Genomic DNA, 19276 nt, shown 5'->3' on the forward strand with positions numbered 1-19276 from the left:
GGATGCCTAGAAGCCTGGGGAAAAGGATCATGAAGATATATTGAAAGAAGACGTTGAAGAAGACGAGCGGTAGACGTTGAATTATAGTTCAGATACGGCGCCGAAAAGCCTAGGAAACGGCCGGAGCAGATCTCGGCGTTCCGTCACTGTTTACGTTTTGGAAACGTCTGACTTTCGGGCGTCTACGGAGCTGGAAACAACGACATGGAGCCCTTGCTTGGCCCTGCTTGTCCCTGGTACCAGTACCTAGCAGTCCCGCTTTTTGTTTTTTTGGGGGGAGTTGGACTCTTTGTCTCCATAGATCTGATCTGGACTTTGCAGTATGCAGGCCAAGACTTGTTTAACTGCGGCTATTGTTCAGTCTATTAGCTTAGTTTCGCAGCTCATGACCGCTTTTGTATAGGTCCAAGATAAGCGGCCATGATTTATGTGCAGCACAGCCAGCCACAATCGGAGGGTCCGAATACAGTCATTTTTATCTTGTTGGTATATAACATGGACGCTCTCGCTCTCGCTTTCTGGTAAAAAACGTTGGAGTTGAGATAAAATAGCATCAAGTGATGTAAATACACTAACAGCACAGGCAGCACGATGATGAAAGTGGTGCATGAACCTAGTGTTTCCTGTATCAATCCAAACAAACATTATCCGTCAACCCAAATTATTCCGCTCGATATTGGAACACCTGCTGCTGCTTCTTCATTATAGCTTCGCCTCGATTGGCCTCTCACCTGTACTCCTCTCCAGGATCCAATCGGTGATATCCTTCGCATATTCCTCCTGGCACAGGTCCACGTGCAGAGCGTGGTAACCTCCCACATACGTCTTGACCACCTTGTCCTCGATATCCTGGTTCTTGGCGAATTCCATCGCGGCTTCATAGCTGCAGGCCTTGTCGTGGTCTCCGTGGCCGAGCCAGAGAGACTTTACTTCCTTGCCCAGCTTTATAGACCCCGATTGCAGAGCCGCCGTGCGGTCGAGAAGCGATGCCAGGCCTTCCAGCGTACCTGTGTCATGGCAGAGGGGATCTTCCTTGAAGCCCTTTGCCACCTCCGTTTTGCGCGTCAAATTCATGACGTCGAGTTGATGCTTGATCTGGAATCTCGGCAGAATCTTGCAAGCTATCCGGCCTGCTGCAATCTTGAACGAGCTTGGGACTTCTTCAGGCGCGAATCCGATGAAGGGTGCCTCGAGAATCCAACCACGCACTTGGCTGACGAGTTTGGCGTACTGAGGATCGGCAGCAAGCATGAGAACCTCACCGCCGCCCATTGAGTGTCCCAGGACAAAAACAGGGACATCCGAAGGGAGCTTGCTCTCGATGAACGCTGCAACATCGGCAACTACGCGCGCCGTTGAACCGGTGTTTCCTTTGTCAGAGGGTTGCTTGACGCTTCGGCCCCAGCCTCTCTGGTCAAAGCCGAAGACTTGAATGCCGCTAGAGGCTAAAATTCGATACACGTCATCGTACCAGTTGACATGATCACTGAAGCCATGAACATGAATCACCTGGGCTCGAATGGGACCTTGGGGCTGTTTATTGCATCAGTTTTTGTCTCGGTCAGCTACTGATTATTCATGCTCACTGTCCAAGTCTTGGTGTAAAGGCTGGCGTCTGCCACCTCAAAGGTTCCTTCAGCCTCGGTCGACATTTGATGCGCAAGTTCAGCAGGTTTGGTCAAAGGCAACAAAGAGAGATTGATAAGAGGTCGGGTGTAGGTTATTGACTTTTTAACAGATCAAGAATAATGTTTGGAAAAAAGCAGTCTACATTTCGATACAAGAATGCAAACCGGTTATGACGGACCAAGATTTGGCTACTGGGGTCATGCTCGAGTCAAAACGGGTCACATGTGACGGACCGTTGCCGGTGAGCCTAACCTGCACTTGTTCTATTGGCACAACATTCGGTTCATGCTGTCTCTACTATGCATGTCTTGTTGCTCAAAGTGGAAATTACCTTTATGTCGGCATTTCTGACAGTTTTCCACCTTCTCCTATTGGACACCACATTTCGTGTTAGGCTGATAGGAACATAAGCCATGCGGTACAGCTAAGAGCTCAGCTCCGTCAGCCATCAACTTCGCGATACACTCCTTGTCATCATGAAAGTTACTAAAACATATAATAATACTCAACATTCGGCTGTTCAGAATCTGTGTAAGTGTTTCTGGATATTCTCATGATCAGGCGCTGCAAAATAACTGGAATCTTGGAATAGCAGCACCCGTGGACCATGTCGCTGGCTTTGTTCTCATGTGCCGTACTCAATAAACATGGTCGCAGTGGCTTTATCCACTTCCAGTTAGGTAGGCTTCACAGTCCGGGGTTCGATGGAGGTTAGGCTTTCAGCTTTATTTCTTTTATTCTATTTAAAATTATGACCATGAGGTCTTAGTCCTAGGCATAATACAAATTTGTGATTTGAAAAACGTATAATGCTTGTCATAGAACATGGGTTTTGGTCAAGATACTGAGATTCTGCTTTCTATACATGGCTGTCGATCCCCATTGCCTAAACTATGCTCTTCCATTTTTTGGAGATCAAATAACCAAACCAACGACGCCAATGAAAGTAGGATAAATGTCGAGTGGAGTTCTCTTTGCTGCAGCTGGCGTTCCAATCATCCGCCATAGAGACTCGGACATAGATACCAGGATATATAATGTACATGATTCGTCTAATCTTTCTTCAACCCGTAACCCCCACCATATTACGTCTTGACGGGAATGCTCTTCTGCTCTATATCACCCAAGATGCTTCAGGGTCTCTTCTCCTCGCTCTTGGGGTCCCTGTTCTCTTGGTCATGCTCGTCGAATTGCTCCTCCTCCTCTTCACCTCTCTCCAGGTCATCCTCAATCTCCTCGGCCTCGGTAATGTGTGCCCGTGAAGCAGTCGATCCGCTTTCCTTGGAAACCTCACCACCGCTCATCTGCCACTCCATGAGCTTGCTGAACGCGCTCTCCTTGTCGGCAGCGAGTTGCCTGTAGCTGCCGATTTCGGCAACCTTACCCTCGTTGTTGAGAACGATGATCTGGTCGGATCGCTTGATAGTGGAGAGACGGTGAGCAATCGAGATGGTAGTGTTACGGCCACGCAAAAGACCAGCCAGAGCTTCGTTGACAAGAGTCTCTGACTCGGCATCTAGCGCCGATGTGGCTTCATCAAGAATCAGAATATCAGGGTCCTTAAGCAGAGCTCGCGCAATAGCGATTCGCTGCTTCTGACCACCGGAAAGTTGAGAGCCGCGGGCACCGACCTGGGTCTCTAAACCATCAGGTAGATCGCTGATAAAGTTGCAGTTTGCTTGTCGAGCAGCGGAAATGATATCGAAACGACTCGCTTGAGGCCTTCCGTAGGCAATGTTTTCGGCAATGCTTCCAGAGAAAAGGACAGGTTCCTGCGAAACCATGCCAATTCGCCTTCGCAATGACTTGACATTCATACCAGAGATGTCCTGTCCGTTGATGGTGATAGAGCCCGACACAGGGTTGTAGAATCTCAGTAGCAGAGAAGCCACTGTTGACTTACCACCTCCTGATGGACCAACAACACATACGTTGCTGCCTGAAGGGATTTCGAAATCCAGCCCGTTAAAGATTTTGACGGCTGGTCGAGTAGGATAGGCAAAAGTGACATCTGAGAATCTGATAGGACCTTGTGCAGATTTTACTTGAACACCGACCGTTTGCGGGATTCCAGGTTTGCGATCCTGAAGTTCGAAAAGTCGGCTTGCAGCACCAACTCCCTTCATGAGTTCCGAGTAGAAACCCGAAAGACCGAATAGACTTGAACCTGCAAAAGCAGTGTACATCATGAACGACGTTAGATCTCCAAGCGACATGGCCCCGCTGCGCACGAAACCACCTCCAACAACAAGCATAGCAAGGATCGTCATGTTGCCGGCCCAGCCAGTTGAAGCAAAGAAGGTAGCAGCGATAAGCGATTCCTTTTTACCAAGAGCAAAGATCTTTCGGATCTGGTTGTTGTAGCGGCCAATTTCTTGCACCTCGCCTACGAACGCTTGACTGGTCTTGACGTTGCCAAGTCGTTCCTCGGCAATCTTAGTTAGAGTACCCAAGTTCCTTTGGATTGACCTGCTGATGTTTCGAATAGCTCGACCATAGATGAAGGCTCCAACAGCAATTGGTGGGAACATAAGTAGCAATAAACCAGTCAACTGAGGGCTTGTCCAGACCATGATGGCAAAACCAGCACCACCGCTGAAGAGGGCTCGAAGACCATCGCTGAGATTTTGCGTCACAGACTTGCCAACGATAACAGTATCAGAGCTGAGGCGTGAGATAAGATCACCCACACGGTTCGCATCGAAGAATTCGGCATCTTGAACATATGTACGTCGGTAAAGCTGGGATCGGAGTCTGGCAACGACACGTTCGCCGACGATGCGGAGAAGGACGACTCGGCCAAAGTTGGCCATAGCTCCAATAGTCAAGACAGTACCCAAGCCAAAGAAGAACTGGTTCATAGTTAAGCCAAACAGACGGACATCCTCAGATTCACCTTTGGTAGCAAGATCCAAGATTCGACCAACGGAGAAAGGGATTAACATGGTGACACTAGAGGAAACAACCAGGAAGACAAAAGCAATACCGAGCCAGCGGATTTCTGGACGGGCAATTTTGATGAGGCGTACAATTTCGGCTGAACCAGCTTTTCCAGCCTGCTTTCCCTCCTTTGAGAGTTTAGCAGCTAGGTTGACTTGAGCAGCTTTGGCAGCCTTTTCGCTCTTGGTGAATTCTTGCTTTTGCTCATCCTCAATATTTCGATTGGTCTCAAGCTCGACAGGCTTCTTGGCGCCTTCTTCGACCTTGGTCTGGATTTCCTGGAGTAAACGAGGGGCTGTTGAAAATTGCCGCAGGGCGTGCGAAAACGGACCACATGTAGAAGATCGAATTTGTGCCAGGGGACGTCGGGTATGGGATATATTCTTGTTTGCTGGTGTTTGGAAGGCAGCGATTGAGAACGGAGGCAGGGCGGGTTGGCGAGGGCTGGAAGCGTGGAAAAGCCTTGCCTGAAGAGGTGAAGCTTCGGGCTTGTATAATGAAGGCCCCAATTGACTTCGCGATGCAGCCAGAGACACTTGCGAGGACTCGGCGAGACGTGGGAGCAGCACACGGCGTGCTACTCCCGAGACCATGATGACGGTAGGGAATTGATTAGACGTCGACTCAGCGTAGCATGTTCAGTGGCGGCACTGTCGAGCGGAGGGACAGAGGGAATGTTGAACTGCGTGCCTAGAGACGTTGGTGAAGCTGACAGGCACTCTGATATTATGAATAGTAAGAAGGGAACGGAGTTGAGATAGTTTGTAATGCCGTCATCGCCGTAGCGGCATTTCTCAGCTTCCGAATTGCGACGGGTGCTAATAAGGCTCGGACATCCAACGTTCAAAAAATATTAGGTGGGGACTCGTCGCGAGCAGGTGGGTTGTGGACTTATGGTGCGCTCAGAGCCTAGACCTCTCGGTTAGAGCTACAGTACCTGTTGCAGATACAGCACCCAATTAATTGGACTTGAACTGCCCGAGCATGCGCATTCGCTCTAACTGGATGTAGTGCTTTTTCCTATACGTTACTTGAGATATTTAGTCGAGATTTGTAGAGATACACCAGTCAATAAAATTATTAATTGTCAAGTATAAGGATAATAACATCTTAAAAGCAGCCATAAAAATCGGTCTTGATTAGTGGCCACGACCCTGTTGCCAGTCCTTTCTTACACGTACATGTAGGTACCCAATCACTGGTAGTCCTAGCTATCTGTTATACATTCTGCCCACGAGACTCTCTTGGGAGGTTCGTTCCTCTATTATCTACCATTCCAGGAGAGCTCCTTTCAAACCCCGAGTCTGTCAAACAAGACAGACACCCCAATCATGACTGGGATTCCTCTTTGAGCATCTGAGCAACATCAGCATCGATACCATCGTCTCCCCCTAGATCAGGAAACTCCTCAGTATCGATGCGACGACGTTTGTTGGAACCGTTGATCGAAATCGGCAGTGACTGGTAAGACGCAGTCTCTTCTTCGGTAGCGGGAGCAGGAGCAACAGCAGGTTCACCCTCGGGTGTCAACGCCTCAGGAGTAGGCGCATCAAAAGGGTCAAAAGCCGGAGGGGTGAGCGCCTCCATTTCTGGTCTGTCTGGCTCAGCAGGGGCAATCAAAGACTCTGCGTCTCCTGGGTTCCCGTTGCTATCTGCTGGACCTAGCGCTCGCATGATACCAATCTCAACCTGTTGCTTCTTCTCTTCAATCTCGGCCTTGCGGGATACTAGCTGAGCATGATCAGACTTCTCTTGTTCCAATGCGGCGCGATTGGCGTTTAGTAGCGTCTCAAGACCAGAAACAAGGCCCTCCCTGGCCTTGACGCACTCAGCAACTGCATTCTCGGCGTTGGCCAGCGTTTTGAGGAGACCATTCAGGCGGGCAGCATAGACAGGAGCAGAGGGCACAGGTGTCGATGGGTCGGTCTGTTTTTCGTATTCCTGACTCGCGGATGCCACTGTGGCCTTGAGAGGAGGGCTCAATTTGGTGACACTTTGATGAGCAGACACAAGAGGAGCAAACTCGGATGGTATAGCGGCACCGGCAGAAGCAGCAGCACCGCCGCTAGCAAACGCAGAGCCGGAAAACCCAGGTTTGGCCATGCCACGAGCCTTGTCAAGTTCTAATCATATGATAAGCCGCCGTCATTTGAACATCAAGTTCATGTCATTTTGTACTTACCCCCGATACGAGCATCGATGGCAGCCTGAATGGGCGCTTCAAAGATTGATCGATCTCTCCAGACATCAATCACGCGCTTCAGCTTTGCCTGAAGCTCCGCAGGTGCTCCCTTATATGCAACGGAAGCCGCCTCGGCAATCACAGGCGCAAAAGCAATGATAAAGTCATCCTTATGCCGAATTTTGGACTGCTGAGCCACCTCTGTTATATGAATTAGCCATGTTTCTTACAATGAGGATACAAACATACCATTTGCGAGGTAAATCAAGCTCAATCGCTTTGTGCTGGATGAATCTTTAAGACGTTGCAGCCAGAGTTGTACAGTTCGCTCTGCATGACGCCTGTGACCTATTGTCAATCATTGATGCAAACCAGAAAATGAAAGACGCGTACCTATGGAACATGATCCATTGCGCAGCAGTAGCGATGCTGTCATGGCTTTCATTGAGCGATGAAAGTCGCGCCAGTACGGAGTCATCGTTGTAAGCCATCTTGGTAGCAGAGGCCTCTCCGTCGGCTCATATAATCAACGGACGACAACTAAGAAAATCGAATGCCAGGCTCAGAATTGGATGAGATAACGCGAGTATTATCTAAGCGTTGTTTGTAGCCGTTGTTGTAGTATCACTCTGGAGACGTCTACTACAGCTACTTGCAGGAACAATATTCGAAACTTTTGCTAACCAGCGCTTATATGCAGATAAACAAAGCAGATACCTCGTTATGACCAGCTGTGTCTGCAGATGTATACCGTGATAACCAGACTGATGAGCAACGAGAATGTGCGATGAAACGAAATGTTTTCGTTGTAGAACAAGGAGAGTTTATAGATTGAGAGCTAGCAAAGCAGCATAAACATCCGATAAAGTGGAAATAGCTTGTAGACGCATGACTGTAATGCTTTGATTCATAATGTAGACCCGCTCCAGCAAGCTACGTTGGGTTAAAGGCCACTCACCGCCCGGCACAATCCACCTCATCAGCTAGGATGGCCTACTTGGCAGTAACTGAATAGGAGGACCATAGCAACAGCATTCACTGACGATTATCACTTCGAAAAAGAACACTTTTACTTTCGACCATTATCATCCGATACCCCCTACAAAGTGGCGCATACCCTCGACTAAGCGATTAATACCTAAATTTATACACATTCAAGATGGCCGACCGATTCCCTTCGCTCGAGGACTTCGATTCCGGGGGTATGTGCATCATCAATACTCATGCGCGGGACGAACGCTGACGTGTAATTTAGCGCAAACTGATATCAAGGACCCGACCGCTGAACCATCGACTGACGATTTTCTCGCTCGTGAAAAGGCTCTCCTTGGAGACGATGCCGAGCAGTTCACAACCAACAATGACGCCGCTGCTTTCGCTGATGCCGACGATGACCTTCTTGGTGGTGCTGGTGGCAATGAGCAATCTACTTTCGAGTCTCAATTTCCTGATCTGACTCAACCTGAAGCTGTAAGTCAAATAGTATCCTATCATATGCTGGATGGAGAAGCTCATGAGATACAGGGCACTGGAGTTTCTGCTGGAACTGCCATTACTGGAGGACCTTCCGTAAGCTACAACTCAGGATACCAGGCCGCCTCCTTTGAGGAGGAACAGGAACCCGAGGTTATCAAGGAATGGCGCGAAAGCCGAGACAACAAGATTGCCAAGCGCGCCGAACAATTCGCTGCCCAGCGAGAAGAGACAATCAAGGAGGCTCAGCAGAACATCGATGACTTCTATGACAACTACAACAACAAGAAGGAGAAGGGTATTGCCCAAACACGAAAGGAAGCCGACGAGTTCCTCGAGAGCCGAGAGGACACCGTTTCCGGTGGCACCAGCTGGGACCGAATCGCCAAGTTGGTGGATGTGAGCGGCAAGGGAGCCAAGGGAGGTGCCTCTGGCTCGGGCAAGGAACGCTTCCGAGAGCTGTTGGTGAGCCTGCGAAAGGACGAAAAGGCGCCTGGCGCTACGGGCTACTAATGTAGGTCTGTTTTGGAGGTAGGAGTTGATGTATCTATCCACAGATGGAGAGTTGCAAGTCGGTGCAGAGCACTAGACGTCATTTTTTGATGCATGCAATATTCTGGGTTCTTCATGTATTCTCAAGTTTAGGAGTCCAGGTTTAATGGCAATGACGTGTGAATAGAAGGCACGGTTCGACTGGGAGTTTGTCTCGTTTCTGTGTATACAAATCAAAGGACAATTCCGCGAGGATATCAGATTGGATGCATCTCCTTCTATTCACTCAATACTGATCACACTAGCCTTCCATCTTTGTCGAGCTTTATAATAAGCTAGGCAGCCCGCGTATCTAGTTTCCGAAGTAAGAGTTGTAGCCGAGGACCTTGCGGCCAGCGCCGTAGAAAGAAGCTTCATGTCAATTAGTATTTGAGCCCGCAATCGTGCTGATATTTGAGAGTTTGTTAAACAGAACTTACCGCCGAGGCTACCCCAGAGGAGGATGAGGTAGGGGGTCATCAGCATGCGGCTGCGAGGGCCCTGTTAGGTCGGTCAGTGAGAGGTTCGTAATAGCTAAATAGTCAATCCGGTCGTACAATCTTCCAAAGACGGGTATGGTTCTTGTAAGCGTTCTGGTAGAAGCGCTGGTAGTTAGGAACGGGGTTCTTGGCGTCGACGAGACTGGATGAGCGTCAGTGACGGATTCTCGTATGATGTGATGTTCTGCGCGATGCTGGGAGCTGAAAGTGGCCCATTGACATCGGTTTTCGCGGCCAGGATCATCGCGAGAATCGTTGAAGAGTCAATTGTACGTACGACATCTTGAAGTCGGTAATGCGAGTTCTGGGAGGCTCCGATGGTTGTTCGTGTGGGGTGATTGAATTGGTGACGGAGAATGTCGAAGTTCGGGTAAAGAAATGAGGCCATATCTTGATTGGGAGCCGGGTGCGATGATGACTCAGCATAGCTCTCGATGTTCCTGTTGGCTAGCGGGCACGTGCAGGCGCAAACCCCCCAGCTCCTCTGTAAGTGATGGAGCACTTTATGATACCGAATAAAAAATGGTCCGGGGGTTGGAGATATGAGTTGGCTTCAGTAACTGTATTCAAACCTTAGTGTTTGGTGATCCTGATGTTTCCTGCACAACTTCTCCGATACAAACCGATGCGATGATACGATTCCAGCCGAAGCTGGCGAATTTACCCAGCCATGCATCGACCACTTACAATATTCCGAGCTCAACAATATCCCCATGCTCGATGCATCCGTATAATTGCACAGAATCGACTCCGATGTCCGAAATCAAGCCTCCCAGTCACGAATCTATACAGCAACCAGAGGTGGATATATTCCTACAAAGCAGACGGAAATACGGAGAGACAGAACAACCCGGAACCGACTATCTCCAAGAAAAGAGCAGCACAACATGATGGTTCAAAACGACGATCAAAGACCAAATCGCCAATTCCTTTGGGAATTCGCCTGAATGGAGCTAAAGAAGTAACCCTGTCCAGTCAGAATACAGTCTCAGACAAAATTTCCTCATGGGAGCGTCGTATCGTAACGGTTCGTCACAGACATGGAGATCGGGGAGTTTGGGACATCTTTTTGCAGCTCCAGAACGAAGGCGAGGTGCATCTTGTAACCGAACCTCGAGCCGAATTTCTGCGCGACAGCATCTTGAAGGCAGCACTGACACATGTTGACCGGATGGAGGAGGTTTTCACAGTTTCTCAGGAGCTCCAAAAGACACACCATTTCGAATGGCCCGAATTATACTTGAAAGTGGTTCATTTCTATCTGGTCCAGACTGACTGCGAGGCTGCATTTCGTTGGCACTTGAAACTCATGCCTACTTTCCGTCCAGATTTGAATAGCTTCGGTGCCTTCCTGGCAAGCTTTGCTATTGACCTTTCCCCTGTTATTCAGAGCACATTGACCAGAATATACGTCTTTAACCCTTATCGCGAGCTGTACGACTATGTTGTCCCAACTCTCTTCGATTCTGGGCAGTCACATGCAGCTCGCGTTTGGAGGAAGCGTTTCGTTTTGTTCAATGACCATGCCATGTCGCAAAAATCTATGCCATTTCTTGACTTTTTGTCCCGCTACTTTCCCAAAGTGCAGCTCACCAATGAAGAGTCAGCAATACTCAACCGAGATGCGGTTACCAATGATGATGGTGCGGCATCTGATATAGCAGACAATGACATCCACTCAAGTCAGTACAAGGGCTTGTTCAGCGATAATTTTACAGCACGGTGGTTCGCCAGCTCTTGGACGTCGTCCGAGTTTGCAATCAATCTCATGCATAAACTTGGCCTTCGGACAATTGGACCACAATCATTGCAGTCAGTTGCTCTAAGAGAACAAGATGTTCAAGGGGTCAATGATCGCTTGGCACAGTTTCAAGAACTGGAAATCGACATTTCCCCAACAGTTTATTGCAATGCTATTATATCATTTGCTCAAAGAGGAGAGGACGAGCTGCTCAGAGACCTGTTGCACTGCGATATACATCCCGATGAATTCGAAAATTCGGAGACCAGAGTGATGCTGCTCGCTGCTTCTGCCAAACAGCAGGACTGGAGTCGGGAACGACTACTCCAAGAAGTCGAGGCTCTGATGGCTAAGCCAGCACCAAGAAAAAAAAAGACACTCTCCGAAGAGCTTAACAATAATCTCTGGGCTGCCCTGTCAACACAAGGACTGGCGAAAGTGAGGAGCGTTTTTGACAAGATGGACAACCTGAGTGTCAGTATAGAACAGACGAACTCAGAAGTATTTCTTGCCCGTGTGTTTGAAGGCATTTGGTATCACCCAAAATTGAGCAAACAGAAACTCCATGGCTACCAAGGGGACCCCCAGCTTGATAGAGCTATCCATTTATCTCTGCGGGTAGCACGGCATGGGGTTGCTATTCCTATCAAGTATTGGCAAATCCTGCTCTATAACCTTGGGCGTCTGGGGCGATTCAATGAGCTTGAGAAGCTCAGTCACGAGATATGTGAACTGTACAGTCCGGATCCTGGGGGTCTGATTCCTGTACATCGCTGTGATGTGCCGCCCAAACCCAAGTCGAAACCCAAGATATCAAACAATGACACTGGGGGATGGGTCGAGTACCACTCCTTTCCGGACGGCAAGAAGAAGATAAGCCACTTCAAAGAGGAGTTTTGGAGAGCTGAGATAGGCATGGCCGAAGAGGAACCGAAAGAGATTGCGACCAAACCAGAACCTGCTACCAAGTCTGACAACCTCTCGAAAAAAGGCGATCCTGAGTATACTTTTTGCATACCAGCCGACTTACCCTTTACCAATAGGCAACATCCCATACAGAAGATTTTTGATATGAGCCTGCAGCGTGCCATCATTCGATGGGGCTTTGACAGGACTCTGGGACAAGAGCCGATCCAGCTTTCCCTTGCAAGGGTCAAGCCAGGAGGAATTACAGACTTCGATTTAGCATGTGGCGTCCGTCTTTTGGCTCTGCTGAGGCAAAAGGGCGTCTACGTCGATCAACAAGTTGTGCGAAGTGCTATCATCAAGCGGCTCGCAGTGGCACACCTGCCAGGAAGGACAAGAGCAAGGGCGAGAGACGATAGGGAGATGTCGCCCACGAATATCAAGGAGTTGGTGGAAAAGGCCTGGGGCTCTGCAATTCTTCCCAACGAGAAACAGTTGTCCTTGGAGTTGGAGAAAATGAAGCCAAAGTTGTGGAAGAACTTTCCAAAGCTTTTCGAGAAGAGTTATGATAAAAACGAAAACAAGTGACGGACCATCTACGCCACGAAATACCATAATAAAAAAACTCTACCTAATGTAGTATAAAAATAAACAAAAAGCCGTGACTCCAAACACATCACCAGCATGTCCCTTGATGACCTGCCTTACATTGTATTGGTACATGTTTATAATAGAGGCTATCTCCATGCTCGGATTAGAAAGCTATAGGGAGACAGCGGGTATTCCCGAGATTTTTCATGCTCAAACGCCTTCTACTCGTGTTTCTTGGGTTTGATCACTAGCAAAATGATCATGCCAAATATGATAAGAATGAGGAGGAGAATAATCTTGCGTTTCGTCGTCCTCCTTTGGTAGCCTGAAGCAACCACTAACTCCTTATCGGCAGCCTTGACGTCCGTATTCATGCGCTCAACGTTGTAGTCTATGCGGTCGAGCATCGTGCCCTGGTCAATGACCATGTTCTGGAGATCACGGAAGAGATCAGACAGTTCGATAATGCCTTGGGCGATGTCCTCGATCTCGCGCTCTCGTTGAGCAATGGCCGTGTCATTGGAATGAAGTACCCTCTGCTGTTGGGTTGCTTGAAGGGTGGATTGCGAAAACGATCGGTCGGCGTCTGATTCTTGGAGAGATGGGTCAAGATATGAGCCTGGTTGAGGAGTACTAGATCTCTCGCCGGGACTTAGAGCGCCAAAACCGCCCATTCCACGAAGCTCTGCGAATAAAAGTTAGAACATGTCTGTTGGTAGCTGGGAGGAAACCGACTTTTCAAGTATGCGCTCTGTTTCTTTCTGAAGCTAGCGCTTGCATCTTGGACCCGTGAAGCCAGTGAAGTCTGAATGTTCTTGGCCATGGTCTCTTCTGCCCTTGTGATAGTACCAGCATGTTGGGAGTCGCGTACCATCTGCTCGATCTTTTGTATGCAACGGTGACAAGCATGGAAGCCCTTGGTGATATCCTGGGTAAGATTCTCTATTTGCGCCTCCTCAGCCTTTTTCGCTTCTTCATCATTGAAACCAGGTAGAACATGTTTCTGATGTAGCTTCTCCAAGCGCTGGCCCTTTGTCGCAATATCGGCGAGTAAATCGGTAATGTCGTCGGAAAATGCAGCCCATCTAGGGGGAAGCACATCCATTTCAATCACGGCATCGCCATCGTCCTCAAAGGCCCCGGCCGATAGAAGGCCAAGACGGTCCTCGTTCGGATAGCTACTGGTATAGGTGTCGGCAAGGGCGCCAGAAGCAGAGGCGCCGGGTCCATATGGTCTTCGCTGGGTGGGATGGTGCGCGTAAGACTGCCGGTAGGAGATGTATCTTTGTTTTAAATCTATGTCAGCACAATGTTGCAATATGCTGAGGTAAAGTGGCTATAGGTATCGTACAGGTTGGTGCGGTCTCGCCACATGGCGGACGCAAGCGAGTGATCGAATCTATGTCAAGACAAGCAATAGAATGGAAAGTTAAGAAATTAGAGTCGCAGGGTTGAACGTCATGGGACGGTAGGTGAAGGTATTGTCGTCATGAGTGAGAGGATCGCGATTAGTTGAGATGATGCGATACGATGCTGGTTGGGGCTGGTTGTGGTTTGATAGCTGGCTTCGGCTGGGAGGGAGCATTACGACACTGGGCAGCGTAAAGTCCACTCAACATAGCAGGGGTCGACGAGTCCCTCCCTTTCCCTTTAGGTTCACGGCAAGTACCTCCACTGGGGCTCACATCAGCGGATTGGATCTGTGGAACAGGACGACGGGAGCTTGCAGTGGACGAAGTGTCCGCCTGAAACGGCGTCGGGAAGGAGCCGCACAGTGTGCCAGGCCCCCTACGGTAAGCTTCAGCCACTAATCGTTGAATCACAAGCCCCCCGAGCATAGAAAACACAGTGCATTATTCCCCTTTGTCAATGTCATTTCCTGCCTAAGGTACCGATTTCCCCCTGACCTCTGGCTCTCCCCACGAAAGCTCCAACCAAACGAAAAGGTCCGACATTCTTGGCTCAAGACCCCGCGACCTCAGAACTTATCCAAGTCATCTTCTTCCTTCTCTTGCGATCGACATCCACCTTTTTACTATCTACTTCAAATACCATACACAGCAAACATGGTAAGTTGCCCACTCTTGCTACTTGGTTCAGCCTCGAAACTATAATCTCTTACTTTACCGCCCTGCTCCCTTTGCATGGCGCTATCGCCCAGGAGCATTGACCCCGCGGCCAGCTGCGAGAGGGGCTTTTATCGTATCTGATGGTTGGCGATGCCTTGTTTCGGGATCTTGGACTGACGAGTTTGTTAATCTAGGCCGACTCACTTACTGAAGAGCAAGTCTCCGAGTTCAAGGAGGCGTTCTCCCTGTTTGTAAGCCAACCTTCCTCGACTTAGTTGAAGTCGTTGCTAATTTCGCTGTGCAGGACAAGGATGGCGATGGTGAGCGATGCTGCCCCTTTCGCGACATACCCTCGTTGGCCGAATGCGATAGTCAAATTCATCCCAACAAAGTGTTGAATGACTACACGCAATCGCATTCGCATTTTCGGGTTCAGCGTGTTCGATAAAACATGGGCTAAAAATTCACCACAGGTCAAATCACCACCAAGGAGCTCGGAACCGTCATGCGCTCTCTCGGCCAGAACCCCTCCGAGTCTGAGCTTCAGGACATGATCAACGAGGTCGACGCTGACAACAACGGCACCATCGACTTCCCTGGTGCGTCATTTCTTAAGCTGGCCGTAGAGTGGCAACGCTAACATTGGAGAAAAGAGTTCCTTACCATGATGGCGCGCAAGATGAAGGACACCGACTCCGAGGAGGAGATCCGCGAGGCTTTCAAGGTCTTCGACCGTGACAACAACGGCTTCATTTCCGCTGCTGAACTCCGACATGTCATGACCTCCATCGGCGAGAAGCTCACCGATGACGAGGTTGATGAGATGATCCGGGAGGCTGACCAGGACGGTGATGGCCGAATCGACTGTGAGTTGCTTACGGACTGGACAAGGAAAACGTCACTTGTGTACTGTTGCTAACCATGTGTATAGACAACGAGTTCGTCCAGCTTATGATGCAAAAATAAGAGATTAATATTCGGATACCTCGCCGACCGATTCCTCGGCTTTGCCGTCCTTATGCTCTCGCCAGTCGATGAGCGACGAATATGTATGGCATAACGAGGAGTGGGTTGGATCTTGTTTACTTAGTGGGCAAAACTGCAAGCGATACGAAGGGCATCTTGGACTTTTGGGCTGAAAGTTATGAAATGTAGTGGCTAGCTTTCCGCGGTACTAGATGTGCACGGTTATTACGCCATGAATCTCTACCTGCATGGCTTCTAGCAACTGAGAAATTTTCCATTTGATCCAGGTGTTTCTATTGGTGAAATAGCTTAATTCTTGACTGTCTCTATGATTGATTTGTAGGCGTAACCACGCGATTTTGGTGAGGGGCAATGAGTAGGCGGTCAAAGTAATGTACCGTTTCAACCAATTTCGCGCGAAGGTTGAGCGAGGGTGCCATGTAAGGAGCAGCCTACGAGGCTGCCTGTAATCAGCCCTACAGCCCACCTAGGCTGGCGTACGCCTCATCGAGGAACGGAGGCTGTTGATCGATATAGAGAGCGTAAGATAAGGTACATATCGAAGACGATGCTAGGATAGGTAGTATTTGCAACCAGCATGCGTTCTGTTTACTTTCCTAGAGCTGCAAATGGTCATCCCAAGGGTCATGTAAATTCAGGGGTATTCAACGTTAGTCGGTTTACAATGGAAGGGAGTCGACCCTGGGAAAGGTCGAGTTTTAGTGGCTCCGACTATGAATGGAACACAGCTCCGACGCCTGGGACTAGGTAGATTGGATGTTTAGCTGGACCCGTCAGAGATGGCAACCTGGCCACCTAGGTTATGCCAGCTTGCCTCTGATCCATTGTCGAGCTACCTAATTATGGGTTCAAAAGGGACGGACCTCCTAGGCAGGATCTGCGGGTATCCTCTAGGGTCCAGGAGCATCTTGTGTCAACAAATGTGACCATGGAGAGAAGAGTGCCTGCCTGTTTTCGAGTAACCAAGAACAAGAAGACTTGGCCAAACATCTAATTGGCCATGATAACTTGTCAAGCTCATGCTGGTACTACCCAGAAGATAATAAGGCATATAATAGTCATCATCGTCACAGAGGAATGCCAAGCAAGGGCGACTGGACCCTGTCATCCATGTTGCGGTATGGGTACGGCGCATTCATTCCTTCACGTGTTAGTTGGCCGCCCGCCGCAATTTCCATCCTTCCAATGTCCCATTCCCAACTGGACAGAGCCGACAACCCTCAGCCACAGGCTATACGAGACAGTCATTAATTTAGTTGCACTGGTCAGTCTAGTCGAGGGTATGAAATGCAATCACCCCTCATCATCCCAATCTACCTTCAAATTTCTTTCCCTTTTTCCAAGACAAGGGGACGTATCTGTGTAATCTGAAGCACCGTTACTCAGGTTCAACCGCCTTTCACGACCTGTCTACAGTAGCTTAGGTAGTGTCCGAGTTCCATGAGGCCTGGTCCCCCTTGAGTCGAGACACATCGCCGACTTTTCTGGAGGCCGAAACCCAACAAAGCAAGCAGCACATCAACCTCTTGAACTTCAATCAGTTTTTTTCCCCCGTCCTGGGCCTGAAATGTGAAGTATCGGCTTGTCCATTACCGTATTCAACACCGTGACCTCGTGTCGCCCATCACCAGTCTACGCTACACAATGGCGGGTCCCTTACGGCGAGGCCGTCTCTGGATTGGTGTCGTCCTCATCTGGATCTTTGGCTTTTGGTACTGGTCAAGTACGGACTCAACTTTCGCCTTGTTCGGCAAGGATGATCCCCTTGCTGGAACAGGCGCCAGTGCTTGGACGCGAAGACTACCCAAGTATCCAATTCCTCAAGAGAAACTGGCTGTGTTGCCTGAGATTAAAGGAGATGTCAAGGTACCCAAGATTCAAGCCAATGCGCCGGTTGAGAGCGCTGCGGCAAAGGAAACGCGATTGGCACGTCTTGCTGCCGTCAAGAAGAGTTTCGAACACAGCTGGAGCGGTTATTCCAATTACGCATGGATGCATGACGAAGTGACCCCGTTGACTGGCAAGTCCAAGGACCCTTTTGGTGGTTGGGCTGCAACACTGGTCGACGCTCTTGACACGCTCTGGATTATGGACATGAAGGAAGAGTTCACCAAAGCTGTCGCCGCTGCCGATGGCATTGATTTCACCAGAAGTCCCATGACCACTATCAACATTTTCGAGACAACTATTCGTTATCTAGGCGGTTTCTTGTCAGCATATGAATTGAGCGGAAGAGCGTATCCTATTCTGCTCAAGAAGGCCATCGAGCTTGGAGATCTCCTCATGGTGGCATTTGACACACCCAACCATATACCAGTTACTCGATTGGAGTGGAAGAAGTAAGTTTTTGTGAGCTTATAATTATTATTTACTTGCTAACAAATACTAGAGCCGCTTACGGCCAGTCCCAATCTGCCTCACGAGAGACTCTTGTCTCTGAGTTGGGCTCTATGAGTCTGGAACTTACCAAACTATCTCAAATCACTGGTAACATGAAGTACTACGACGCCGTCAAGAGGCTCGGAGACCAGTTTGAGTCTACGCAACTTAACACTCGTCTTCCTGGCATGTGGCCGATAGTCGTTGATGCCTACACACCAGCATTCCACGCTGGCTCGGAATTCACCCTTGGTGGTATGTCTGATTCATTGTACGAATACCTCCCCAAGTGGTATCTTCTTCTTGGTGGTCAACTTGAGCAGCCTCGAAAGCTGTACGAGAATTTCATTCCTGTCGCCATCAAGCACCTTTTCAAGAGAGCAATGACACCCTCGGACAAGCCCATCATCATTTCTGGCGACTACCAGGTAACGGATTTGCCAGGAGAACAGCCCAAGTATACCTCTGTAGCTCGAGGTCAGCATCTAACCTGCTTCGCTGGTGGCATGATGGCAATGGCTAGCAAGATATTCAACCGCCCGGCTGACCTAGAGATTGCCACTCAACTTACAGATGGCTGCATCTGGGCTTATCAGGCCACCAAGACTGGCCTTGGACCTGAGGTGTTCAATTTCATCTCATGCGGCAGCGTCGATGTCAAGGAGACAGGCGATTGCACCTGGAGCGAAGAGCGATGGCTGAAGGCCATTGAAGAGCAGCATGCGCCTGACTTCAAGGCTCCCCCGATGAGGGGACCTGAGTGGAAGAGACCTACCGTCCAGGATGTCGTGAAAAAGCATAATCTACCACAGGGCATGATTGATGTGAGCGACCCTCGATATATCTTGAGACCAGAGGCTATCGAGTCCATCTTCGTCATGTATCGAACCACTGGCGACGCGCAGTGGATGGAGAAGGCATGGACCATGTTTGAAACAATTGAGAAGGTGACAAGAACCGAGATCGCAGCTTCGGCAATCGACGATGTTACGAAAGCGGAGCCCACCAAGATGGACAGCATGGAGAGTTTTTGGTTGGCCGAGACTCTCAAGTACTTTTATCTTATTTTCAGCGAGTTTGATGTGATTAGCCTTGATGAGTGGGTGCTGAACACTGAGGCACATCCTCTGAGTCGTCTTGATGTAAAACGAGGGCAGTAGAGAGAAGAGAGACAGAATGTGGGGGGAGAGAGCTTGAATGTTGTACGAGATACTCTGTGTGTGTATTCCTATAGTTAACATTTTATGCGTGCATGAATAGATAGATCATTGTTATGACTATATATAAGTTATAATTTCAATAAGTATCGTGTTTTCTCTTGAAAACAACAATATTCTTGATATACGAC

The 19276-nt window shown here is 49.2% G+C and overlaps 9 protein-coding genes across 9 annotated transcripts; 4 read left to right on the forward strand and 5 right to left on the reverse strand.

The window, feature by feature from the left end:
* Nucleotides 1-587: 587 nt before the first annotated feature.
* Nucleotides 588-2044, reverse strand: FGSG_01884 (uncharacterized protein; the record flags this gene model as incomplete). Its single annotated transcript, XM_011319431.1, has 3 exons — nucleotides 588-1533; nucleotides 1587-1727; nucleotides 1961-2044. The coding sequence occupies 3 exons, from the start codon at nucleotides 2042-2044 to the stop codon at nucleotides 703-705; spliced, it is 1056 nt and encodes a 351-aa protein (XP_011317733.1). The 3' UTR covers nucleotides 588-702.
* Nucleotides 2045-2762: 718 nt separating this feature from the next.
* On the reverse strand, nucleotides 2763-5282 carry FGSG_01885 (uncharacterized protein; the record flags this gene model as incomplete). Its single annotated transcript, XM_011319432.1, has 1 exon — nucleotides 2763-5282. The coding sequence occupies exon 1, from the start codon at nucleotides 5160-5162 to the stop codon at nucleotides 2763-2765; it is 2400 nt and encodes a 799-aa protein (XP_011317734.1). The 5' UTR covers nucleotides 5163-5282.
* Nucleotides 5283-5898: 616 nt separating this feature from the next.
* Nucleotides 5899-7242, reverse strand: FGSG_01886 (uncharacterized protein; the record flags this gene model as incomplete). The annotated part of the gene is made up of 4 exons (XM_011319433.1): nucleotides 5899-6692; nucleotides 6752-6952; nucleotides 7001-7092; nucleotides 7145-7242. The coding sequence occupies 4 exons, from the start codon at nucleotides 7240-7242 to the stop codon at nucleotides 5899-5901; spliced, it is 1185 nt and encodes a 394-aa protein (XP_011317735.1).
* A 668-nt stretch (nucleotides 7243-7910) lies between these two features.
* FGSG_01887 (uncharacterized protein) lies at nucleotides 7911-8737 on the forward strand (the record flags this gene model as incomplete). The annotated part of the gene is made up of 3 exons (XM_011319434.1): nucleotides 7911-7953; nucleotides 8007-8221; nucleotides 8276-8737. 3 exons carry the CDS (start codon nucleotides 7911-7913, stop codon nucleotides 8735-8737), a joined length of 720 nt encoding a protein of 239 aa, XP_011317736.1.
* A 141-nt stretch (nucleotides 8738-8878) lies between these two features.
* FGSG_01888 (uncharacterized protein) lies at nucleotides 8879-9599 on the reverse strand. The gene is made up of 4 exons (XM_011319435.1): nucleotides 9533-9599; nucleotides 9313-9397; nucleotides 9196-9256; nucleotides 8879-9127 (listed from the first exon to the last, which is right to left on the reverse strand). The coding sequence occupies exons 1-4, from the start codon at nucleotides 9535-9537 to the stop codon at nucleotides 9069-9071; spliced, it is 210 nt and encodes a 69-aa protein (XP_011317737.1). The 5' UTR covers nucleotides 9538-9599; the 3' UTR covers nucleotides 8879-9068.
* Nucleotides 9600-9925: 326 nt separating this feature from the next.
* Nucleotides 9926-12490, forward strand: FGSG_01889 (uncharacterized protein; the record flags this gene model as incomplete). Its single annotated transcript, XM_011319436.1, has 1 exon — nucleotides 9926-12490. One exon carries the CDS (start codon nucleotides 9926-9928, stop codon nucleotides 12488-12490), a length of 2565 nt encoding a protein of 854 aa, XP_011317738.1.
* Nucleotides 12491-12714: 224 nt separating this feature from the next.
* FGSG_01890 (uncharacterized protein) lies at nucleotides 12715-13867 on the reverse strand (the record flags this gene model as incomplete). Its single annotated transcript, XM_011319437.1, has 3 exons — nucleotides 12715-13178; nucleotides 13229-13776; nucleotides 13845-13867. The coding sequence occupies 3 exons, from the start codon at nucleotides 13865-13867 to the stop codon at nucleotides 12715-12717; spliced, it is 1035 nt and encodes a 344-aa protein (XP_011317739.1).
* A 598-nt stretch (nucleotides 13868-14465) lies between these two features.
* FGSG_01891 (uncharacterized protein) lies at nucleotides 14466-15810 on the forward strand. Its single transcript, XM_011319438.1, has 6 exons — nucleotides 14466-14562; nucleotides 14757-14813; nucleotides 14867-14882; nucleotides 15036-15161; nucleotides 15216-15428; nucleotides 15494-15810. The coding sequence occupies exons 1-6, from the start codon at nucleotides 14560-14562 to the stop codon at nucleotides 15526-15528; spliced, it is 450 nt and encodes a 149-aa protein (XP_011317740.1). The 5' UTR covers nucleotides 14466-14559; the 3' UTR covers nucleotides 15529-15810.
* A 1383-nt stretch (nucleotides 15811-17193) lies between these two features.
* Nucleotides 17194-19088, forward strand: FGSG_01892 (uncharacterized protein; the record flags this gene model as incomplete). The annotated part of the gene is made up of 2 exons (XM_011319439.1): nucleotides 17194-17888; nucleotides 17939-19088. 2 exons carry the CDS (start codon nucleotides 17194-17196, stop codon nucleotides 19086-19088), a joined length of 1845 nt encoding a protein of 614 aa, XP_011317741.1.
* Between the last annotated feature and the right edge of the window lie 188 nt (nucleotides 19089-19276).

Source organism: Fusarium graminearum, chromosome 1 (assembly GCF_000240135.3).
Source record: "Fusarium graminearum PH-1 chromosome 1, whole genome shotgun sequence".
Lineage (NCBI taxonomy): Eukaryota > Fungi > Ascomycota > Sordariomycetes > Hypocreales > Nectriaceae > Fusarium > Fusarium graminearum.